Source organism: Anoplophora glabripennis, unplaced genomic scaffold (genome assembly GCF_000390285.2).
Source record: "Anoplophora glabripennis isolate ALB-LARVAE unplaced genomic scaffold, Agla_2.0 scaffold1339, whole genome shotgun sequence".
Classification (NCBI taxonomy): Eukaryota; Metazoa; Arthropoda; class Insecta; order Coleoptera; family Cerambycidae; genus Anoplophora; species Anoplophora glabripennis.
This window is the reverse complement of record NW_019417420.1, coordinates 43,194-67,002: the sequence shown is the minus strand read 5'-3', so window position 1 is coordinate 67,002 and position 23,809 is coordinate 43,194. Positions and strand designations below refer to the sequence as shown.

The window sequence follows — 23,809 nt, the reverse complement described above, 5'->3', positions numbered from 1 at the left end:
GTCCTCTGAGCATAGTACAGCTGAATCTCTGATATAATGTTTCCAGTGTTGAAGATATTTTTTCAAGCTTCCAGCATGCTTTTCTCTCACTTGGTTACTTTTGGTTGTTACCGTAAAGCAGTGGCGTAGTATTTTATTTAGAAAAATATGCCACCGATACCCTGTACCGCCGCCACTGGAGCATGTAAATTTTAGGAAAAGTCCTCAGATTTTGGGCAATGTACACAAATATATGTGCCCAATTTCAAATTCTTTCACCTACTAGTTTTTAAATTATTTAAAAAAATTAAAAATATTTTTTTAAGTTTAACATCCTGTATTTTTTTAACGAAGCATTCTAGATAAAAATTTATAGGAAAGACCCCTTAAAATTCACCATTTGTGAATCACCCTGTGTATACTTCACAGGGTGTTGTTATATTAATAATTACAATATGAATATCGATACATACATATATCATTATTGTTTTGTTATTGTTATGTTGTAATATCCAGTTTGTGTGAGGAATGTACCTATGCACTATGCACGTATTTCATTTTTTTCTAAAATAGTCATTTACTAATAACTATTTGCTTACTGATCATAAATAATATTTTGTTCATTTATAGAAATTACATAATTGTAACTGGCATTTGATGTTTCATTTTCTTTTATTTTATTGCACATATAGTAAAAAATGTCCACACTCAATTATTGTTGTTTTACTATTATTAATTTATTTATTACAGTTCAAATTATTTAGACTTTAGTATTAATAAAGTAAGATCCTTTTTATATTCAAATATTTGTTTTAACATCATTTTTAATTTTGAATGCATTAGGATAAGGATTTATGCTTTGGTTTATTTACTTTACTCTTTAAAAAATAGACTAGAATTCAACCTATGCGTCTATATACCATAGTGTTTGTGCGTGGACGGGATAAACCCATAAATATCATGAATGTGAAGTGCCAGCTAGACCGTAAAAACTAATTAGTTACATCTTTATGTTGACAAGACCTAGTCATTAGGGCTTTTATTCCGAAATGTTTACCCAAAAAAATATATTGTTAGAAACACACTAATTATCAGGGAATATTACAATATACAGGGTGTTTCATAATAATGTGCTAATATTTAAGGAGGTTATTCTTGGGTCCATTTTAAGAAAAAAACTTCATATGAACATATGTCCTAAAAGTCTTAACTTTTGAACTACAGGGCGCTACAGTTTTATGAAAAAAACATTTTTTTTTATAACTGGTATTACCTACCCTAGATATTTTTTCAAATTTGGTACACGCCTTCTATTCATCGAGATGCATTTTATGATGTACAATTTTATTATTTTAGTCAGTGGCGTCTGTACAGGTTTTGTATCGAGTATTTTTGAAGAAAAATATGTTACGCCACTACTTTTTCTTTTAGTAAAAATCATTTTTGAAATCCTCATTCCTTTCTGAGCAAATGTGGTGTCTTCAATTTTTTTTCGTTTGACGTACGGTTTTCGCATAAAAAAATAAAATTCATTCATTTGCATCTTATTGGACCACTTACGAGAAAAAAAAATGTAACTTTGAACAATAATTTATTTAAGATAATAACTTTTAAACATTGAAATTATGAAATTACAGTAATCTACATACATTTTGGAATGGTAAAAGAAAATTACCCTGGCGTAACATATTTTTCTTCAAAAGTATTCAATACAAAACCTGTACAGACGCCATTAGCAAAAATAATAAAATTGTTTGTACATCAGAAAATACATCTCGATGAATAGAAGGCGTGTACCAAATTTGACAAAATATCTGGGGTAATATCAAAGTTATCATAAAAAAAGTTTTTTCATAAAACTTTAGCACCCTGTAGTTCAAAAGTTAAGACTTTTAGGACATATGTTCATATGAAGTTTTTTTCTTAAAAGATTTCTAACAATATATAATTATATTTATTTTTATTCTTTTTTGGAATTTATACCTGCACTTACTTCCATCTCTAATGCGAATGCGATTTTATTAATACATTTGATTGTAGTTGAATCTTGTACCGTTTTTCGATAGTTCATATTAATAGCTGTTTTACATTGCGAATTTATTCATGAATTAATTTGTGAAGTCGCTTCGTGAAGAAAATGGACAAGTGTAATGCACCAAATCTGCTGTCAAATAACTTCATGAATTTATTTATCAAGTTCTTCACAAATTAAAACATGTTCTAATTTTCGTGAATTTCTTCGCGAAGTAAAGAAGTACCAACCCATCAAATCTTTAGCCTCAGACAAGTAATGAAATGATGAGGTTTTGTTACTTGCACTTGTAAATAATTATGCGGTGTCGTAGTACTTTTGTAGGTGTTTTTACTGATCTGTTGCTTACAAAAACTAATATTTATAAACAGTATCAAAACGGTACCGCTGTTGTACCATTATAGGCTATTGATTATATCCAAAAAAAGGGGTTAAAAGGAACTATGACGTTCAAACAATTTTATTACATGAATCGTTCAAATGGTCATTTTCGATGAAAATACCCGCGGAGTGCTATTAAATTAGAGGGTGGAAATTGGAGATGAAAATGCACCCCTTTCAGTTTTTTAATTGTATCTTGAAAACAAAGCAAAATTTCGTTATACTTCATAGAACAATTTATTTAGAGAATAGAATTCCCCATCGAATGGCTTATTTAAAAAATTTAAAAGGAAAATTTTATGCAAAAAATCGTTAATAAACAATTTGAAAAAAGCAAAAATTTTTTTAATTTTTTTTACTTTTTTGCCACTAGTTTTTTTTGAGTAAAGATAGGTATAGGCATTGCTTCATGGAAAAAAAAGTAGATAAAATTTCCTTCAAAATAAGAGGTAAAGTATTTTTGGATGAAAATTGACTGATATAAGGCCGCCCAAACTTACAATTAGCCAATTTTTTGATTTTCGTCACGTTTATCCTTATACGCTTTAATTCTCATTTTTTTCAGTCTTTCAGAAACATTTTTTTAACCCTAAAAAAACCGGATAAATCTTTTTACTTCTAAAATTAGGGGGGAAACCCCTAAGTTGGCTACACTGCCAAAATCAATGTTACCCGAAAATTTACAATCACCGACATTTATTAGGCGACTTGTAACCTGTCGCCTATGGGCATTTTCATCCCTGTATCTCCCTTGGTACGTAAATAACTATTTTTTCAATGTTAATATAGAGTTAAGTTCTATCCCATCTATTAATATAACACATTGCGTAAATTCACACATTAGCAATAATATTAATAATAAAATTATAGAATTGTTAAATTACATAGTTATAAATAGTTCGAAGTGTTAGACAAATATTTATAAAAGTGAAATAGGTTAAATATGGTTGTTTTGCACAGTCAAAGAAATTAATGAATTTTTTACCTTAAATTGTTATGTGTGATGCACAAAATTATTGTCAATTGATCTAACTTGGGGTATGCCACAAGGGTCAAATCTTGGACCTTTATTGTTTCCTGTATTTATACATGATTTAACCAACCTTATTAACGGCAATTGACTCGATATACAGGCAATTTAAAAATTATACACATACCAGGACTGAATAATGAATGAAACAAACGGCAAAAAGCAAATAAAATCTTTATTTCAAATTTAGAATAAATTTTTAAGCAAGATTTAACCTGTGTACTCCATTTACAAAATTATCTGCTTCATGTTTCATAATCCAAAGCAAAGAGATTACGATATCATCCTCGTTTGAAGCAATTCCCAAGGAATGGTCACCATCATACAAGTTCATCCTAAAGACAAACATTACGCTGAATCTTTTGAAGTATTATAAAATGTTTCTATTGCAAGACGCCTACTCTGACGGCTACAAGCCCCGTCCAGCATTGAATTTGAAAAACACAAAAAAATAAACTTCAAGTTGATTTGATTTGTTGCGGTTCTCAGACTGGGTTGTGACAATGTTGGGCGAGTCGCAAGCGACACATAAAATCGCTCAAATGGTGGGTTCAAATATTACGAAAAATTTCCAAATGTAATACAATTTGCAATAGATCACTCAATCTGGTTGCACTGTATTAGGGGTGTAATTCAATGGTAGATGAGGCATGTAGCCAGCACAGTAGTTGTTTCCCGCAGTATCGTAGTTATCAGTGCACTGTTGGTTGCCTACTCTTGGCAGACGCTTGGCTTGTAATCGTTTATGAAGGCTCAGTCCCACCAAGTTGTGATGGTGTTATACGGACCGTGGGGCCTACCAAGCTAAATTATTTCCAAGGTCATCGTACTTCCCGTTATACTGGAAACGGACACTTTCTTATTTTAAATGGAACCCCTGTATATTATTGCATTTTTGGAAAGAGCATCTATTTTTAAGTCGATAACATATAGCATACTCCATACATAGGATTGACCGAAGTTGACAGATGCAAACTGTCAGCAAAATTTACTTTTCCCGGAAACATAGGTTTATTTTTTTGTGCAAATTGGACATTTTGTAGAGGAAGACAAAATTGATCGAATTTGTCATCAAAAATTTCCAGTTTTTATACAAAATAGTCAGGCATCGTTCGTATTATCGAATCGTTCGAATTATCGAACATACTATAAAGATTTGTATATACAGGGTGATTCAGAACTTATCCAAAAAAAAAATTCTGGATGTACGGGAGATCCTTATAAATTCAGTTTTGTAACAAAAAAATCAAAAAGGGCAGTTCGAAAATGATTTAAAAATACACTTCTGCACGGCACTGGAAACTGGTCCACTGTAAAACCTGACCTTGCCCAATGCGACCGGCATGGCGGTGTAATAAAAACGGACAAAAATTTTATTTTATTAATTAATAAAATTAATTAGTGTTTTTAAATAATAACATCGTTTGACATACCCGATGTTACAACAACAATTATTCAAAATTCTATCCATTAACGTGTTAACACATTTGGGTCCGTCTTATTCAGTTTCTACGAACTAACACAAATGTTGTCTTGCTTCACCATAACACAAATGCTTCACCATAAATTAAAACAATATCCATCAACTCCGAATTGCTGTACACGCAAACCATTTTTGACACTAACTACCCATTTTTGACATTAACTACTAAAAAACTATTGTAGGTGTTTACAATACTGCCCTGTTAAACCATAAAGTCATAACTGCAATTATACCCAATTTCAAGTACAGGGTTACTAATACTCCACGACATCAGTTTAATCAGTTTGTTAAGAAAAAAGGACGAATTTGTTATTATTATAGGCTATATACCTCAAAATGTGAATGTCGTATCTACAATTTCCATGCCTTTGTTAGAAATAAAGTTGTATCTGAAAATGTTAGAATAGTCGTATCTGTAATATTTATCACACAGATACGACCAATTCGTCTAACAAATACATTCACTATACAGTCACTAAATAACATAACTACAGTCACTAGATAACATATGTTATCTAGTGACTAATTTAGTGACTGTACTAACAACTGTACAACTGCGCCATCTACAAAATAATATCTACCATCTGTCAGATTCAGTTTGTAACTAGCTAGCAGATAAACAGTGATTTGGTGTGGGAATTATTCAGTTTTTAATTAGTCTCGTTCATTCTAGACTGTTAAAGTGTGAGGTAGTAATATTTATTATAACGTATCCCCGGAGTTGTTTATTTAGTAAGTAATTACATTTTTTGTTCCTGTTAATCTAATTATACATACTATCAAGCAACTTGCTGAGAAAATCGATTTTTTTAAAAAGTTGAATTATTCAAAAAGGCAGCGAGAGGATGATAGTAGTACCAGCGAATATGAGCCAGATATGGAAGAAATGGATAGGACTAGTGGTAGTAGTAGTAGTAGTAGTAATTGCAACAGTTTTAAAGATATTGCAAATGTAAAAACAAAAATAAAGGTCATAAACAACGCATCGCTATACAAAGAAGAGGAAGTTTTTGTAGAAAGTGTAAATGTAGTAAACAGTAGATAAATTTTAACGAAATCAAATCAAAATCAAGACCAGTAAGAGTAAATATCAAATCAAAGCATCTTGCACAAATTGTAAGAAACAATATCAGTTAAAAATTGATAGTAATAGGCAAATAACAATTAATGAACAATTGAAATTTATTGTAGATACTACTTTTCTCATAGTTTCAATTTTCATCATTATTAACAGAAAATGTCGCATGTGTCAAATATCATACTTGGGCTGTATGCACAACAAAATAAAGTGAAAAAACAAAATCTGCAAGTAAAAATTAGTAGTATGTAATAAATATATCTTTTCTGAATGTAATAGTCTTCACGGCAAATTAGACCAGAGAAAATGCTAATTATCTCAAAATCAACTATTTGACAGTTACGACTTTATGGCTTAACAGGGCAGTATAGTACAGATAACAGGTAAATACTATGGCAACGACGATTGCAAAATCCGATTTCAATATTGGGAGTCGCTGAAGCCACGTGCTCTCCACGTGTGTTGCGAATGACGATAGAGACTACAGTTGTCCAGCTATGTAGTGGTTGAATGTATAACTTCAATAATATTTTTCTCGGAAACTATAAGGATTTTACAAAATTTTTTTTACGATATTGACTCCATTTCTCATGCCGCATCTATTCCCAAATTTTTTTGGATAAGTTGTGAATCACCCTGTATATATATTATGTAAGTATATATTATTTTATGCTCGCCACATTTTTAATTTTTAACAAATCTAAAATTATTCAAGTGATTTCAGAAAAATTAACTTTTTTCTTGAAATGAGGGCCTATGGCAGATTGAAAAATGAGTTTCACTTACCTGGTATGCACTCCGTTAGCTTTAAGTCGCAAATAATATTCAGTTCCCTGATGCGAAGGTACCCTTAGGTCTTTCGTACCAATTTGCAGCAATGTCGGCGCCTTAACTTTATGTGCATGCACGATGGGGGATGCCTTTCTCATGGCAATTAGAATATCATTATCGATTTTACCCCGTTGGGTGTATTCTACGCCGACTTCTACATAGCACCTGCAATTACGAGCGATTAGAAACCTGTAATATTGGAAAAAAACAGAAGAGAGTCACCAGTCGGGTATATGAGACATTAAATTCATGGAAGCCATATCTATAATAGGATTATGAGCCACGACGGAATTGAATCTTTCTGGGTATTGTCCACTGAGATGGGTAACGAGGAAACCTCCATACGAACCCCCGAATAGGGCTAAATTATAGGGATCAAGACAGGGCAAAGTTTCGAGTGCCTTGTCTATTGCGGTTATACAGTCGGCCACGTCAGACCTTCCAATTTTTCCCAACAAAAATTCAACACTACTTTGTCCGGAACCGATCGAGCCTCTGTAGTTAATGAATAGAATTCCGAAACCTGTAAAAAATTTGTATTTTCCTATTAAAACTTTTTTAAAACGCAGTCTTATGTTTCTATTCTGATAGTGCAATAGATCAAGATAGTAAATCTAATTGGGATTGATGACAATCATAAGAAACACAACTTTCACCGTCAGTAATAAAAAATAAAAACATTAGTTCTACATAAGAAAACAAAACTCTTAACACTTCCTCGACAACTCTTCCTTACAAAAGGCAGTCGCACTGACATTTTTAATGGAAAACAATGAAAACAAAATTTCAGATCTGTTATCTCAGTTTCACTGACCTTTCAAATGGATCTTGACCTATCGTATTATTCGGTCACTAACCTAGTTTTTACTACGTTTTTAATACGTACCGAACGACAAGGAGTGAACATATCTACACCAGGAAAATTAGCAAAAATAAAAGAGAAACTTGAAAAAAATCCTATCTGCGAGATTATTGTAAAATTGTCTAAAGGAACATAATACAAGACATCTCCCATCTCGTGAGTCAAAAACTTTTATTAGCTAACTATTTAAACAAATAAGTGAGAAAAACAGTTTTTTCACTTTGCAGGGAAAACCATAAATTTTAGCGAAAAGTGACTCACAGACAGCTTGTAGGGAATAAAATTATCTACAAAATGAGACTTGTTAAATTAAAATCGGTTAATAAACAAAAAAGTTATTGCAAAAAAACAAGAAAAGTGCCCATTTTTTAATTTGTTTATAACTATCGCATTTATTGTTAAAATTTTATAAAACCTATGACAAGTTGAGGGTTTTGTCATACTTTAAAAGTGTGCCAAAAGTGGGCGCTGTAGGTGCAATAGTTTTCGCACAATTCTATTTGTTTATAGCGGAGGCTCCAAAAGTTATGAACTTTAAGCCTCTGTACAGACGTTAATTTTCAATCAAACATGATTCTGAAAGCGTCATTGTAATCTTAAAGACGCAATTAAGCGACCTATTAAAAAATATCACCGTTTTTTTGACATTAACATTCTCAAATTGTGCATTAAAAAACCGTGCGTTTTTCGCTTATAAACAATTTTAATAAAATTGTTGCTATTTATGCTACCTCACCGAAAATAGATGCAATGGATAGCTGGCAAAAAAATACAAATTTAAAAAAAAGCACCCTTTACGACCAACAGGAGCCAAGATAAGAATTTTTTTTTAAATCGTAGAGCAATTGTTTATAAACATTGACTTGAATTTTTCGCAAAATAAAGTTTACGACGTAAACTATGATTTCCCGTGAATTGCATTGAAAAATGTGGAAAACTTACGAATCATGAGCCCTTTAAAGAGAAGGTAGCTCGTCCAAGCGAGTTGCGTGCGAGAAAGGTGAAATCCACAGTTCAAATTGATGCGCACTGTAAATTTTGCAATATCCCGGCTTCTATTCATCGTAGAAACTTCTTTTTTTTTAAACTGGGGTAGCTCGACGAAAAAATAACAATGGGCATATTTACGAATTCGTAGAATAGACCTGAACCCTAGAAAAGATGCTTTTATACTTAATTTTTTTTTAATGTACAAAAATGTCACAAAAATTATTGTTAAACGAAATATAAATTAAAATTTCGATTTCGGAATTATTTTACTATTATTAAATAAATAAATGAAGCTATCGTTGATTTAAAGTTATTTTTCATAAAAATAGAAAAAAATTTAAATTGTGCGAACACTTTTGGCACACTTTTAAAGTATGACAAAACCCTCAATGTGTCATAGGTTTTATAAAATTTTAACAATAAATGCGATAGTTATAAACAAATTAAAAACTGGGCACTTTCCTTGTTTTTTGCAATAACTTTTTTGTTTATTAACCGATTTTAATTTAACTAGTCTCATTTTGTAGATAATTTTATTCCCTACAAGCTGTCTGTGAGTCACTTTTCGCTAAAATTGATGGATTTCCCTGCAAAGTGAAAAAACTGTTTTCCTCATTTGTTTAAATAGAAAAGTTAGGTAGCTAATAAAATTTTTTGACTCACGAGACGAGAGATGTCTTGTATTATGTTCCTTTAAACAATTTTACAATAATCTCGCGGATAGGACTTCTTTCGAGTAAAAATTTTATTTGCTTGACCTAATCTTGACACATGAATGAATAAGATATTTTTTTATATTTAAAACACAATTATTACAATTAGTATTTTTACCATTACAAAGGGTTATCGAAAGTGAATCTTGACCTACTGTACTGTTCAGTCACTAACCTAACTTTAATATTGTTAACCGCATATTCGTATTCTCCTCATTTTTCCTCATCTTCCTTTAAAATTAATGAAATTATTACTAAACTGTATATGTTTTTTACACTTTTATTCAATAATACTTCGATTTTAAAAATGCTGAATTGAATCCTTACCGAATCTAGCAAACAGTATTACTTCCATCATCCAAAAATTCGCAAAGGCACAGTGAGGTCCGTCGTGTGGCCAAACTATTAACGGTACATACTTTTCAGTTCTCTCGTTAGGTCCAACATATATCGCGTTGAAAGACCCTAGATGGTAAAAATATCAGTTCGAGATGAACGTTAATATAAACTTTTAAATGTCCGTCGGGCAATACTTACTAACAGTGTCGCTTACAGAACTTGCTGACAAGTCCAGATAGACGTAAAAGCAATTTTCAGGACCACTTAAGTCTGTAGTGGCGGTAAGGTCTGTCCACGATATGAGCGATTCACTACCGGCCCTGGGTAATTTACCAATAACCAATTTATCTGGCATGAAATAGTTACTCTGCACCGCTAGCACTGTATCGCCGTATACATCAGCGACAGTTTGACTTCCATCGATAAATTTCAAATTCGTTACATGTCCACTCTCTAAAATTGTGTTGAAGGTACAATAATTTGAACTATTCACCCTTAAAAAATCGGGGAAAGGGAAAATTTACACTTTTCAATTCCCTGTAGATGAAAATCACAAATGAAAATAAAGCAACAACCATTACTTTGCCACATTATACAGGGTGTAGGTAATCCCAAAACTGGAGATAGTACACCCCAAAATATGGTGATTCACCTTAACATGCCTTATACAAATGTTACAGGTTTACGAGATGTAGGCGGTGTTGAATATTGGAATTTTAATTTGAAATTTCCCAATAATTTTGGAATTTTTAGCAGTATCAGCTCCAAAATTGGAAGCTTTATGTTTTTTGGTATGCCGACTTTAGCCGTAATCCGTTAGACAAAAAAAATGTGTTCTGATTTACTGAAGTAACAGGGTGTAACTAACGCTCTGTACAGATAGCGGCAAATTCAGCATCAAATTCGTAATTATCATACCAAAAAACATAAAACTACCAATTTTCGAGTTGATTCTGCTAATAATTCCAAAATTATTGAGAAATTTCAAATTAAAATTCCAACTTTGAACACCCTGTATCCCGTAAAAAATTGTATAAGGCATAGACCACCTCGACTGGCTTATAGAGCGACTTTGGTGAGTTCACTTTGGAGCCTGATTTGGAGCCCAGCGTTCAGTCGTGTCCTAGCATTTGACGTATACGCATCGCTGTGATTTCGATAATTAGACGTTTTATCATGGGCAGGTGTATTGTAAAACATTGTATAAATAGAAGTGATCGAGTTGGTGAAGAGAGGCAAAAAGTTTCCTTCTTTAGGTAAGTAAAAAAAAGGAATATATAAAAGGTAAATATGTACGCCATTTTTCGGTTGACGTCACAAGTTTCCAGGGTTAGCTTTATAATTTTGTTCGCCCACATAGTGTAGTGATGAATGTGATATTGTTATTATAAAATAATGAATGAATTACTGTAAAATATTTTTAGTAATTATTTACTTTATGTGTCTTAAATTTTTATGAAATTTTACCAATTCCCGTCATTTCGAGATAGCTGAAAATTAATTAAATATTTTTTTCAATTAAAAAAATCGCAAACAATACTAATTTCAGATTCAGTATTCGTACAGTCAATTTTTTTATTAAAGATCGTGGTTATTTGACGTATCCATCTCGAGATGTCGTAGTAATATGCTAAGAAACAGAAAAATTAATAAAATTTTTAAATAATGATGAACACCTAGGCTACAGAAAAATAAAATTGTTTATCATGTATTAAAAAACTTTCTGAATGTGAACATATTTGAAAATTTGCATGAACATCAATTTGATAATTTGCCTAACAATTGTAATCATTTAATAGAACTTGTAAGGGCTGAATGTGAAAAGTATATCGATGTACGAATAAATCATGAAGTCAAATTATTTAATTCGGTAAAATCTACGAAAAGACAAATATTAAATAAATTAATATTATTTAGAGGATAATAAATATATTTAAATTATTTTGTAGTTTTATTTAATATGACACTAAAATATACTATTTTCTGAATTACAAACTTAAAATTGAATATTTGTCATAAGATGCAATATAATGTTTAATATGTAATAAAAATATTACTTAATCCGGATCTGCTTAAAGATGCGCGCGATCAGATTGCCTTCCACACTCCACTTCCCCGGATTTTGCATTCACTGGTACCTGTGCATTGGAATTAGATACGGCCAGTCTAGGTGGTCTGTGGTATAAGGCATGTTAGGCTCAATCATCATATTTTAGTGAGAATAGTGAGTAGTATTTCCAGTTTAGAGATTGCCCATTTTTAATTAATCACCCCATATACAGGGTGGCCCGCATTTCGAAAAAAATTAATATCTCTGCAAGACTACCGCAGAAGAATCAAATTTGATACATGATTTATGTTTATTATTGGTCTTCTTTGACTATGATTTAAAATTGAAGCACTACAAGATGTTAATTGGGGATGACTCACCCCCTAAAATTGTACCGAACTTTTTTTTTCATTGACCAAATTGAAAAATGGTAATATTAATCCACAGTAGAATTTAATTTTAAATTTTTTTTACTCTTGTTAAATTTTAAAAAACTTCATGGTTTTCAAGAAAAACCGTATTAACTGACACAAGATTTTAACAGTGTTCATTAGAAAATAATTAAAAAGTCACTAGTAACAACAAAAGTGTCAATTTCTATTTACTAATTAATCTATTTCAGCTATTTTTATAAATTTCAACTGGAAAAAAATTAATTTTATCCAATAATTTTGGGACCCAGCGTATTTTTTAATCGACGATAGAATGTGAAAAAGCAGTGCCGTGCAAGCCATACGAAAAAAGCCTCGTTCTTGTGTCAGTAACAAAACAGAAAACTCTCTTTCCCTCTCATTTTTTTCTCTGCAGAAGCTCAAGATCATCGGTAAGATCCAAAAACAATCATTGCCAAATTTCGCCTTTCTTACCGTACATTGCTAACAGTAAGTGAAACCAAATTATGTGTTAAAATAATTAGTTTTGCTATTTTATAAGAGGTGCATATTAAATTTAAAAAATTACTATTTTTTAAAAGTCTGCGATCAGTTTGCGAATGTCAGTGTTAATGACCTCTAACTTCAATTTAGTAAACTACAGGTGGGCAAAAACAAACGGCCTACGTTACTTTGGAAAAACAAGAATGGCTGAGTATGACTTGTTTCTTAAAGTTGTTTCTTTCTTTCTACATTTATTTTGTGTTTTTGCGGTCACAAAAAACATGAAGGAAGAAATAACACAAACGTTAAATGTAAACATAATAATAGTCCAATTAAATGGGCCTTTAAATAGCAATTTGGTCAACTTGCCTAAATATTTTTTATAAGTTAATATGCGGTATATAATAACAATAAGTGACAGTAATTTTTTCTCAACCCCCGGCCAGGGGTGAAAAAAGATAAAATAAAGAGAGTTTTCAAGATAACTCAAAAGGGGTAAGAGTTAGAAAAAAAGTTTCTTATAAAAGTTGTAGAGCATAAAATTCTACATAAAAATGGCATATTGAATTTTTCTTGTACTATTAAAATTAACAGAATTAGGAAGACTAGAACTTAAGGGATGATTTCGGAAATTTAAAAAATCACAAGCAGAAAAATGAATGAATTTTATATATTTTTTTCAATCTACTTTCTTTTCAGAGAAATAGATATATTTTTAATTTTTAATAAAAAAGTTATAACAATTTAAATTTTTTAATCCTTAATTTTTATGATTTAACACTAAAACAATTTTTTTCTATGCCATTTGATCGATTATTTAAAATAATAAAAAGTTGCTTTTGAAATTTTGTTTTACGACAAAGATAAAAAATCACTTTTTTTTATTAAAAATTAAAAAATATATCTATTTCTCTGAAAAGATAGTTTACATTTTTTTAGAGTAAATTGAAAAAAAATCCTAAAATTTGTTCATTTTTCTGCTTGTTATGATTTTTTCATCCGTTAACTTCTGATCTCCCTAACCGTTAATACAAGAAAAAGTTAATAGACAATTTTTACTGTCACTTATTGTTATTATATACCTCAAAATAAAGTATAAAAAATTTAGGCAAGTTGATCAAAATTGCGAATTTAAGGTCCAATTAATTCTACTACAAAACATTTTTATAAACATTTTTTACATAAGAAATGGTATCTTAAAACAGAATACAAAAAATACATTCATTTGAAAGCAGATTTAATCAATCAAATTAAAAAAAATATATTTTCGTCGTTACAGCGCTATCTATTACGAATTTAAAAAAATGTTTTATACAAATCCTTCGTACTTTTAGCCGTTGAATCCGAATCTACAATAAAAAATAGGGGTACCTATTTAAGATTTCAAAATTACCCCCCTCCCCACCTACAAGAGGTATACACGTGCTCACCATGTCTAACTTTATAGGCGAGTGGTTCACCCCTAAAAAGTTGCTTCTAAATGAAGGTAACCGACTAAATTTTTAAAACAAATACCTACAGCATGAAACTTTTTTTACTTTATAAAGTGTATTCTTCTGATAATTTACATATTTTTTTATATTTCTCGGCGTGGTCAGTCAATTGTTATAAACAAAAAAGTTGTAAAAAAAAAATTACTCACCGAATGGCTTTGAAAACAGTTTTTTATTGTAAAATGGACCAAAATATTTACAATTTAATGTGAAAAAAGTGATGAAATCGACAAACTTTAGGAATTTTTTTCTCAAAAACTACTGAACAGATTCATTCTAGAAAAAAAGCATAATAATCGGCAAATCTTCTACTTTAAGATATATTTTTTTGGTATAGGTCAATTATTTTATTAAAGGTCTAAAGCGAGTAAAAAAACAGTCTACAAATAGTGAAATTGTAACTCTAGATCCATTGATACATGGATGGAAGATTGAAAATGGTTGTTTGGATTTTAATTATTTCGAAGGAGAAACTGCTTAAAAAATATTTTTGTTCATGTGAATGTCAGAATGTTCTATCCAAAATTGATGATGAAACGCTTATTTCAACTCAAAAACTTGTCAAAAATAACGAAAAACTTATTATTTAAAAATTAAATAAAAAAGAAATTAATATACTTTTATTGCTCTTAATATTTCCGTAAAATAAAAATAAAATAATTATCCTATACAATAAATTATCCAATAATTTTTTTATTTTTTGAGACCGCTAGGTCAATTATTATTATTAGGTTAATTTACGATTTAAAAAGCTTATTTAGGTTAGTTTTGGTATAACTTCGAGTCAATTTTAGCCATATATAAAACCAAAAATCGAATATTTAAATTTTACTAATTATTTGCAAAAATCTTACTCGGGCTACAAAACCAAACAAAATGATCTTTTGAACATTTGTACTGTGAACATATATCGATTAAAAAAAATCATAATAATGTTTATTGTAAATATAATCTAATCCAAGATATTGTAAAAAGAAAATTTATCATAATTTTCTTTAAAAGACTTTTTTTACTCGCTTTAGACCTTCAATAAAATGATTGACCCATACCAAAAAAATATCTTAAAGTAGAAAATCTGTTGATTATTATGCTTTTTTAGAATTAAAATCTGTTCAGTAGTTTTTGAGAAAAAAATTCCGAAAGTTTGTCGATATCGTCACTTTTTTCACATTAAATTATAAATATCTCGGAAATGAAGCATTTTTAGAATTTTTATCAAAGAACAAAAAGTGTTTATTTTGGCCCATTTTACAATAAAAACTATTTTCAAAGCCATTCGGCAAGTATTTTTTTTACAACTTTTTGTTTATAACAATTGACTGAGTACGCCGAAAAATATAAAAAAAAAACATGTAAATTATCAGAAAAATACACTTTATATAATAAAAAAGTTTCATGCTGTAGGTTTTTGTTTTAAAAATTTAGTCGGTTCATGCATTTTTTTAGGTGTGAACCGCTCGCCTATTAGTTTTATGTAATTTTTCCAGTACCATATATTTACTTAGACACAACAGTGACTAATGAAACACTATTTTTTCATGGATTATTTTGTGCAATTGGATTGTTTACAACTAAAATATTTGGTTTAAGAACTAACAAATATACAGCTTTAAAAGTTTAAAAGCGATACACCTTTTAGGTGAAAATTGGAAGGCTAAAACATTTAATCAATTATACTCACCGATATCGATTACATACGAATTTATTGTGTATTTTTGATTTGTATTTAATAATAGCCTGTTTCCGCTTGCCCAAGGCCTTTCTGGAAATCCAGTGTTATATAACCCATAAAAAGTATCCCCATTGTGTATTTTAATTTCTTTTTCTACTATGTCAACAATAACTTGTGGTACAGTCTAAAACAATGACAAATAATTCATATTGGCAATAAAATTACATGGACTTTGGACAAATTTTGAAACTTACATATTTTGTTAGAGGAAGATCAGCCTTAACCAATGCCATTGCTGAAGCATGAGGTCCTCCCGATTTTCTTTGGAGCCATATAAGTGATTGGCCGTCAGGAGTAAAAATAGGCGACTTGACAGACAAACCGTCCAATTTCAGTTCCACTGAAATATTTATTTAACGTAATGCACAAGTAGTAGGGTTGCCAACATCGAATCGACGCCAATTCAAAGACATATTAATTCAAATTTTCACACAAAGAAAAATGCCCGACAATTTATTACTGAATAATTTTCATTCCGCACAAACAAGAATAAACAAGAAAAAAACAGCGAGAACAACTTGAGAATATATGAAACTATTATTAAATTAAGAAACGCAATATACAGGGTATAACATTAAGGAGGGTAAGTTTTTTAGGGGTAACAGTACGTGTTCCTCTGAATACGAATCTGAAATTATTTTTTTTTTAATCAAATAAATAGTTAAATTATAACTAGTTTTTTTTTAAATGCACCTTAATTCTTGTGTACGCCACCACTGTAATATTTATGTCTTACAAATACATACATGAATTGTTGGCAACCCACAGTACATGTGTTGGGAGATAGCGCGGGCAACGGTGACGAAACTAAGGGGGCAGTCGTTCCCCATTTGGAGAGAATTTTCTCATAAATACTGTTAGGTGCCCTATATTTCTCTATATTTTCAAAAACAATGAGAATTTTTTTTTAAATTTCCCTTTTCCGAGGAGAACGTTAGTACACAATGGTTTCTTTTTTGTGCTAATATTATCAAGCACACATAGAGAACATCCTTGCCTTAATAACAACACTAATATTAATAATTTTAATAAAAGGAAAAACAAAAATTCTTTATGTAAGACAAGTACAATTTTTAAATACACAATGTATCCCGGATAGATGAAATGACTCTTGTAAAAGGTAAAAAATTTTCATTCTAAATTTTTAGTTTTTGAAATTCAGCCCTGCTTGATTAAAGAATAATTTCTATCATAATTTCAGTTTTGAAAAACCAAGCATTTCAAAAAACCTTTTTTTCTCCAAATCAATTCATTTATATTAGGTTTTGCAAATTAGAGGTTAGGCTACAAGGTTCTTAGGTTTGTATCATGCACAGTTGCAAAATTTTTGTTCAAGAATTTTTTTTTCGTAAAATGGATTGGTTTTTTTTATTTTTAGCTTAAATTTTCAACATTTGAGGTTAGGTTCTAGTCCTTTAAGGTTAAGTTTTATGGATTAAAATTTTTGGTATGCACAAGAAAACATATATTGCGGAATGTCTTTTTGAAGCAATCACATCCTTTTTTGAAGAAAATATATTGTTTCTGTGGATTTTTTTAAACATAATTATTTTGTATTTGAGGTTAGGTTTTCAGGTTTCCTGGTTAACTTCCTATGAACTTGAGTTAAAGTTATGCAAAAATATAGTCACAGGTTTAGAAAAAATTAAGTATGTTCGTTTTAAGTTAAGATTTACAAATTTTAGGTTATGTTTTGGGTCTAGAATGTTTGTTTTTTTTTGTTTGACAGCCTTTAGTACATAATTTTCCGTTTTTTTTTTCATTTTTAGATACCGAATATGTCAAACTTCATATGATCGAGTTGGAGGCTAGAGATTACTTGGAAATTTTTTAAAAATTCTAGGCATATATTCCAATTACCTCACCGGAATTTTATAGACCAAATATTCACTTTCCTAAAATGCTATCTTCTTGCATTAATTATGTAATGGGGATTGCCTTCACTCCAACATCGACAGTTTTATTAAGACGGAACATCATTTGCAGTAAAAATACTTTCGTCAGAGAAAATTATGAGTTTATGCTTGACAGTCTGTTAAAAATGAAATTCTTTTATTTGGGATATGCATGAAAATGTGAGAGATCATATTTAAATTTGGGATATGGACCTAGGTATTGATTTCAAACAATTTTTTTGAATAACATTTCAATGTACCTGTTACTGAAAAGCTACCTTTAAAAAATGTAAAAAATCAGTCGGCCAAGGATTTTGCAATATGGTGTAGCGGCATTGCTGTTGATTCTAAACAACTTTTATTAATAACTTTTTGTTGTATTTGCCCCATAAACGGCACTTTACAGAAAAATTGTTTTTTTTGAAAATTTCCAACGCATACTTGATTTTAAAAAAATGAAATTATGTTAGAAAGCAGGGATGAACCCCAAAAAATTAACATTTAGATTGAAATTATTTTACCTTTTAGTAGAATCGTTTCATCTATCCGGGGACACACTGTATACAGGCTGTTACAAATTCGCTTCTCACTACAGGGATCTCAAAAACGATAAGAGATACAAACTAGCTTAAATGGGGGCAAAGTTACGGAATCAGGGGACCAACATTATGCCTCTAAAAAATCAAGGCTAACATGATTAGTTTTCAAAATATTTGAAAAAAAACGAAATCTTGGAAATCCGTTTTTATTTCATTCAGCCTTGTTTGAGGTGATATTGAAAAAAGAAGAACACTTTCTCAATGTTACTTTTGCCCTCTATCGAATGGCATAATCAATTTTTATATGTAACGTTTCGTCTCTCAAGGACCATCATCAACTTCATTTTTTTAAATGCGACCCTAGAAATTTTATTGCATTTTTTGCAAGCCTTCATGACCCCCAATACTGTACTGCCTCAGCCCGAACCAGATTAAGACGTTTTGTCTCAAAAAATTCATCTTCAGTGTATTCGTTCCAAATTTATCTAAATTTTTTATTTAGATTTCTTTGTTTATTGAATTATCGTACACTGTAAGTGAAACCTGTGAAACCCATCTAGTTATTTAAAATTTTACCACCACACATTAAAATAAAACATTATTAGAGTTTTATTCCCGTGTCCATAGTTATTTGTAGACTTCTCGAGTGCTCAAAATTCAAACAAATTCCAATCTATTTCTTTCAGGATATTCATACAAATACATCTGACATGCTCTTTCACAGTTGCGGTTACAGATGTAATAAATTCCGGATAATATTACGCTGATCTTCATTTTCAACTTTTGCCGAAACGAAAATGTTTTTGAACATTTACTGAAATTTTTTAAAGAATATTGTTGGCGTTTTGGTTATTCATATGCATTTTTATTTTTGTCATAATAAAATTAAAATTGTAATAATGTTTTAATTTTGACGCAACAACTTATTGAGTTATGTATGACCAAGTGATGGTAATAGTTAATAATAATAAATNCGTCTTGCTACCTATCTGCACACTGTTCCCACTTCAACTACCTATCTTCAACTGTTTAGGCTTCCTTCCAGAATTTCCTACCTAAGTGCCTGTTTTTTGTGCTTCCTTCTATCGACCGTTAATATTACTTTTTCTTTGTTATACAACACCTATGTAACAGGTGATGTGGAAGTTGATAAGATAAGTACGGTTTTGCACAAGTTTTTGAAATTCAGACCTGCTTGATTAAAGAATAATTTCTATCATAATTTCAATTTTGAAAAACCAAGCATTTCAAAAAACCTTTTTTTCTCCAAATCAATTAATTTATATTAGGTTTTGCAAATTAGTGGTTAGGCTACAAGGTTCTTAGGTTTGTATCATGCACAGTTGTAAAATTTTTGTTCAAGAATTTTTTTTTCGTAAAATGGATTGGTTCGTTTTTTTTTTTTTATTTTTAGCTTAAATTTTCAACATTTGAGGTTAGGTTCTAGTCCTTTAAGATTAAGTTTTATGGATTAAAATTTTTGGTATGCACAAGAAAACATATATTGCGGAATGTGTTTTTGAAGCAATCACATCCTCTTTTGAAAAAAATATATTGTTTCTGTGGATTTTTTTTAAATTAATTACTTTGGATTTGAGGTTAGGTTTTCAGGTTTCCTGGTCAACTTCCTATGAACTTGAGTTAAAGTTATGCAAAAATATACTCACAGGTTTAGAAAAAATTAAGTATGTTCGTTTTAATTTTAGGTTATGTTTTGGGTCTAGATTGATGATTTAGGAATGTTTAATGTTTGTTTTTTTTTGTTTGACAGCCTTTAGTACATAATTTTCCTGTTTTTTTTTCATTTTTAGATACCGAATATGTCAAACTTCATATGATCGAGTTGGAGGCAAGAGATTAATCGGAAATTTTTAAAAAATTCTAGGCATATATTCCAATTACCTCACCCGAATTTTATAGACCAAAGATTCACTTTCCTAAAATGCTCTCTTCTTGCATTAATTATGTAATGGGGATCGCCTTCACTCCAACATCGACAGTTTTAGGAAGACGGAACATCATTTGCAGTAAAAGTACTTTCGTCAGAGAAAATTATGAGTTTATGCTTGACAGTCTGTTAAAAATGGAATTCTTTTATTTGGGATACGCATGAAAATGTGAGAGATCATATTTAAATTTGGGATATGGACCTAGATTTTGATTTCAAGCAATTTTTTTGAATAACTTTTCAATGTATCTGTTACTAAAAAGCTACCTTTAAAAAATTTAAAAAATCAGTCGGCCAAGGATTTTGCAATATGGTGTAGCGGCCTTGCTGTTGATTCTAAACAACTTTTATTAATAACTTTTTGTTGTATAAACAGCACTTTACAGAAAAATAGGTTTTTTTGAAAATTTCCAAAGCATACTTGATTTTACAAAAATGAAATTATGTTAGAAAGCAGGGATGAAACCCAAAAAATTAACATTTAGATTGAAATTATTTTACCTTTTAGTAGAGTCGTTTCATCTATCCGGGGACACACTGTATACAGGCTGTTACAAATTCGCTTCTCACTACAGGGATCTCGAAAACGGTAAGAGATACAAACTAGCTTAAATGGGGGCAAAGTTACGGAATCAGGGGACCAACATTATGCCTCTAAAAAATCAAGGATAACATGATTAGTTTTTGAAATATTTGTTTTTTTCGTTTTTATTTCATTCAGCCTTGTTTGAGGTGATATTGAAAAAAGAAGAACACTTTCTCAAGGCTACTTTTGCCCTCTATGAATGGCATAATCAATTTTTATATGTAACGTTTTGTCCCTCCAGGACCATCATCAACTTCATTTTTTTAAATGTGACCTTAGAAATTTTATTGCATTTTTTGCAACCCTTCATGACCCCCAATACTGTACTGCCTCAGCCCGAACCAGATTAAGACGTTTTGTCTCAAAAAATTAATCTTGAGTGTATTCGTTCCAAAATCTAAATTTTCTATTTAGATTTCTTTGTTTATTGAATTATCGTACACTGTAAGTGTCGTTAGATCCTGTGAAATCCATCTAAGTAGTTATTTGAACTATTACCACCACGCATTAAAATAAAAAATTATTAGTTTTATTCCCTTGTCCATAGTTATTTCTAGGCTTCTCGAGTGCTCAAAATTCAAACAAATTCCGATCTATTTCTTTCAGGATATTCATACAAATACATCTGACATGGTCTTTCACAGTTGCGGTTACAGATGTAATAAATTCCGATAATATTACGCTGAACTTCATTTTCAACTTTTGCCGAAACGAAAATGTTTTTGAACATTTACTGAAATTTCTTAAAGAATATTGTTGGCATTTTGGTTATTCATATGCATTTTTAAGAATTAATTTGTCATAATAAAATTAAAATTGTAATAATGTTGTAATTTTGACGCAACACCTTATCGAGTTATGTATTTACCAAGTGATGGTAATATGTAGTTAATAATAATAAATGTTTTATTGTAACATGTGGTGGTAATAGTTTAAATAACTATATGGATTTCACACTTACAGTGTACGATAATTCAATAAACAAAGAAATCTAAATAAAAAATTTAGATAAATTTGAAACAAATACACTGAAGATGAATTTTTTGAGACAAAACGTCTGAATCTGGTTCAGGTTGCAGCAGATTGGGGATCATGAAGGCTAGCAAAAAATATAATAAAATTTCTATGGTCGTATTTAAAAAAATTAAGTTGATGATGGTCCTGAAGAAACAAAACGTTACATACAAAAATTGATTGTGCCATTCGAAAGTGGCCATGAGAAAGTGTTCTTCTTTTTCAATATTACCTCAAACAAAGCTGAAATGAAACAGAAACAAATTTCCAAAATTTTGTTTTTTTTTCAAATATTTCAAAAACTAATCATGTTAGCCTTGATTTTTTAGAGGCATAATGTTGGGCCCCTGATTACGCAACTTTGCCCCCATTTAAGCTACTTTGTACCTCTTACCGTTTCCGAGATCCCTGTAGTGAGAAGTTAATTTGTAACAGTCTGTATAAATGTTGAATCCGTATCCGCAGCCCAAAAACTGCTCTACCAGGAAATTTTTTAGTAAAACGCTAAAATATCCCCAAAAGTATAGTGAAAGAGTGAGGATAAGGTAAAGCTTTGTAATGAAAAGCAACAATTTGCAAATACTTTTAAAAAACATTTTAAAATAATATTTTGAGCATTGGAAAGAAATATATAAAAATTAAATCAACACCCTCCCCTTCGAGGAGGTTAATTCCACATCTAAGATCAAAAGTAGCAAATGTTAGTGCAAAACAATGACAAAAACCATAGCCTTGTATTTTATATTAGTAAATATATAAATGAACAAAATATAATATAACTTATCCTTCAAAAGGTTGGAAACTAGTACAGACCAGGGTGCCACTTACCCCTTTAAGTCACAAATTTATATACTCAATATTTTTGCCTGAATTTTGTTACCGCGGGTTTTAAGGGTCGCTGATTACGAATCTGAAGTCTGAATTCCTAAATAAAAAATATCGGATGTAAAAATCGGAAAAGCATTCAAAACTTGAAGTTTATGGCTGAAACGTATTGTGGTTTTCAAAGTTGCAATCACGAAGATAAGGTTTTAATTCGAAAATTCTTAAATCCGAAATGGCGGATTGCAAAATACCATAGAAATTATTATTTACCACACCCAAAGAAATGTGTCATGAATGTTTAAAAAATTGAATAATTTGAGTAAAAATCTCAGACTAATAAATAAAGGGGACGCCTTTATTTACATTCGATAGTGAAGTGTTGACATATGTGTATTTACAAACATTGGTACTTTGTGATGTCCTTGACATTGATGCCAATGTTACATTTTTATCTTTATAGCTAGGTACAGCGGTCATTTTAATTGATTATCGTACAAGGATCTACCTCATTCTTGACCTCGACTTACAAATTAGTTACATTGTAATATGCATAAGACTACGACACTATTTTCTTGCAACTTGTTTTATAATTATAGATTTTGAATATCTGAAAAAAAATACATTATTGAAATTCCTAGCAATACAAACGCCGTAAGTGGCATCATTGCCTGGTAGTAAACGGTTCTAAAGGGGACGCCATTATTACAGTCTATTGTTGTGAAATAGATATTAGCCGAGTTCAGTGTTTTGTGTCTTTTTAAACTGTTTTTTTATCTAATTTCAATAAAAATGCCAAAGCGGCGTATAATATGCCGACAATTACAGGAAAAGAGCCAAATATGTGCTACTTCTTTTCACAAGTAAGTTTGACATTGTTTCCATGGGCGTTCTTACAAGGGTGTAAGGTGTCCTAAGTATTTTATTTGTTAATTTATTATGTTTGTATTTTGATACTGACACTAGCTCTGTGTTTATTTGTAGAATACCATAAGATCCTGCGATACGAGCAGTGTGGCTAGAAAATTTCGCCATATCTGAATATGATTTTTCAAAGGATAATTATGTCTGTCGAAGCATTTCCGTGCTACAGATATTAAGGTAACAGTAACTGGAAAACGATGTCTCACACATGGA

The 23,809-nt window shown here is 30.4% G+C and overlaps 1 protein-coding gene across 1 annotated transcript; it reads right to left on the bottom strand.

The window, feature by feature from the left end:
* Positions 1-3,621: 3,621 nt before the first annotated feature.
* Positions 3,622-16,202, bottom strand: LOC108915347 (acylamino-acid-releasing enzyme-like). Its single transcript, XM_023456269.1, has 7 exons — positions 16,063-16,202; positions 15,818-15,992; positions 9,917-10,171; positions 9,707-9,844; positions 7,037-7,337; positions 6,770-6,979; positions 3,622-3,757 (listed from the first exon to the last, which is right to left on the bottom strand). Exons 1-7 carry the CDS (start codon positions 16,099-16,101, stop codon positions 3,622-3,624), a joined length of 1,254 nt encoding a protein of 417 aa, XP_023312037.1. The 5' UTR covers positions 16,102-16,202.
* Positions 16,203-23,809: the final 7,607 nt, after the last annotated feature.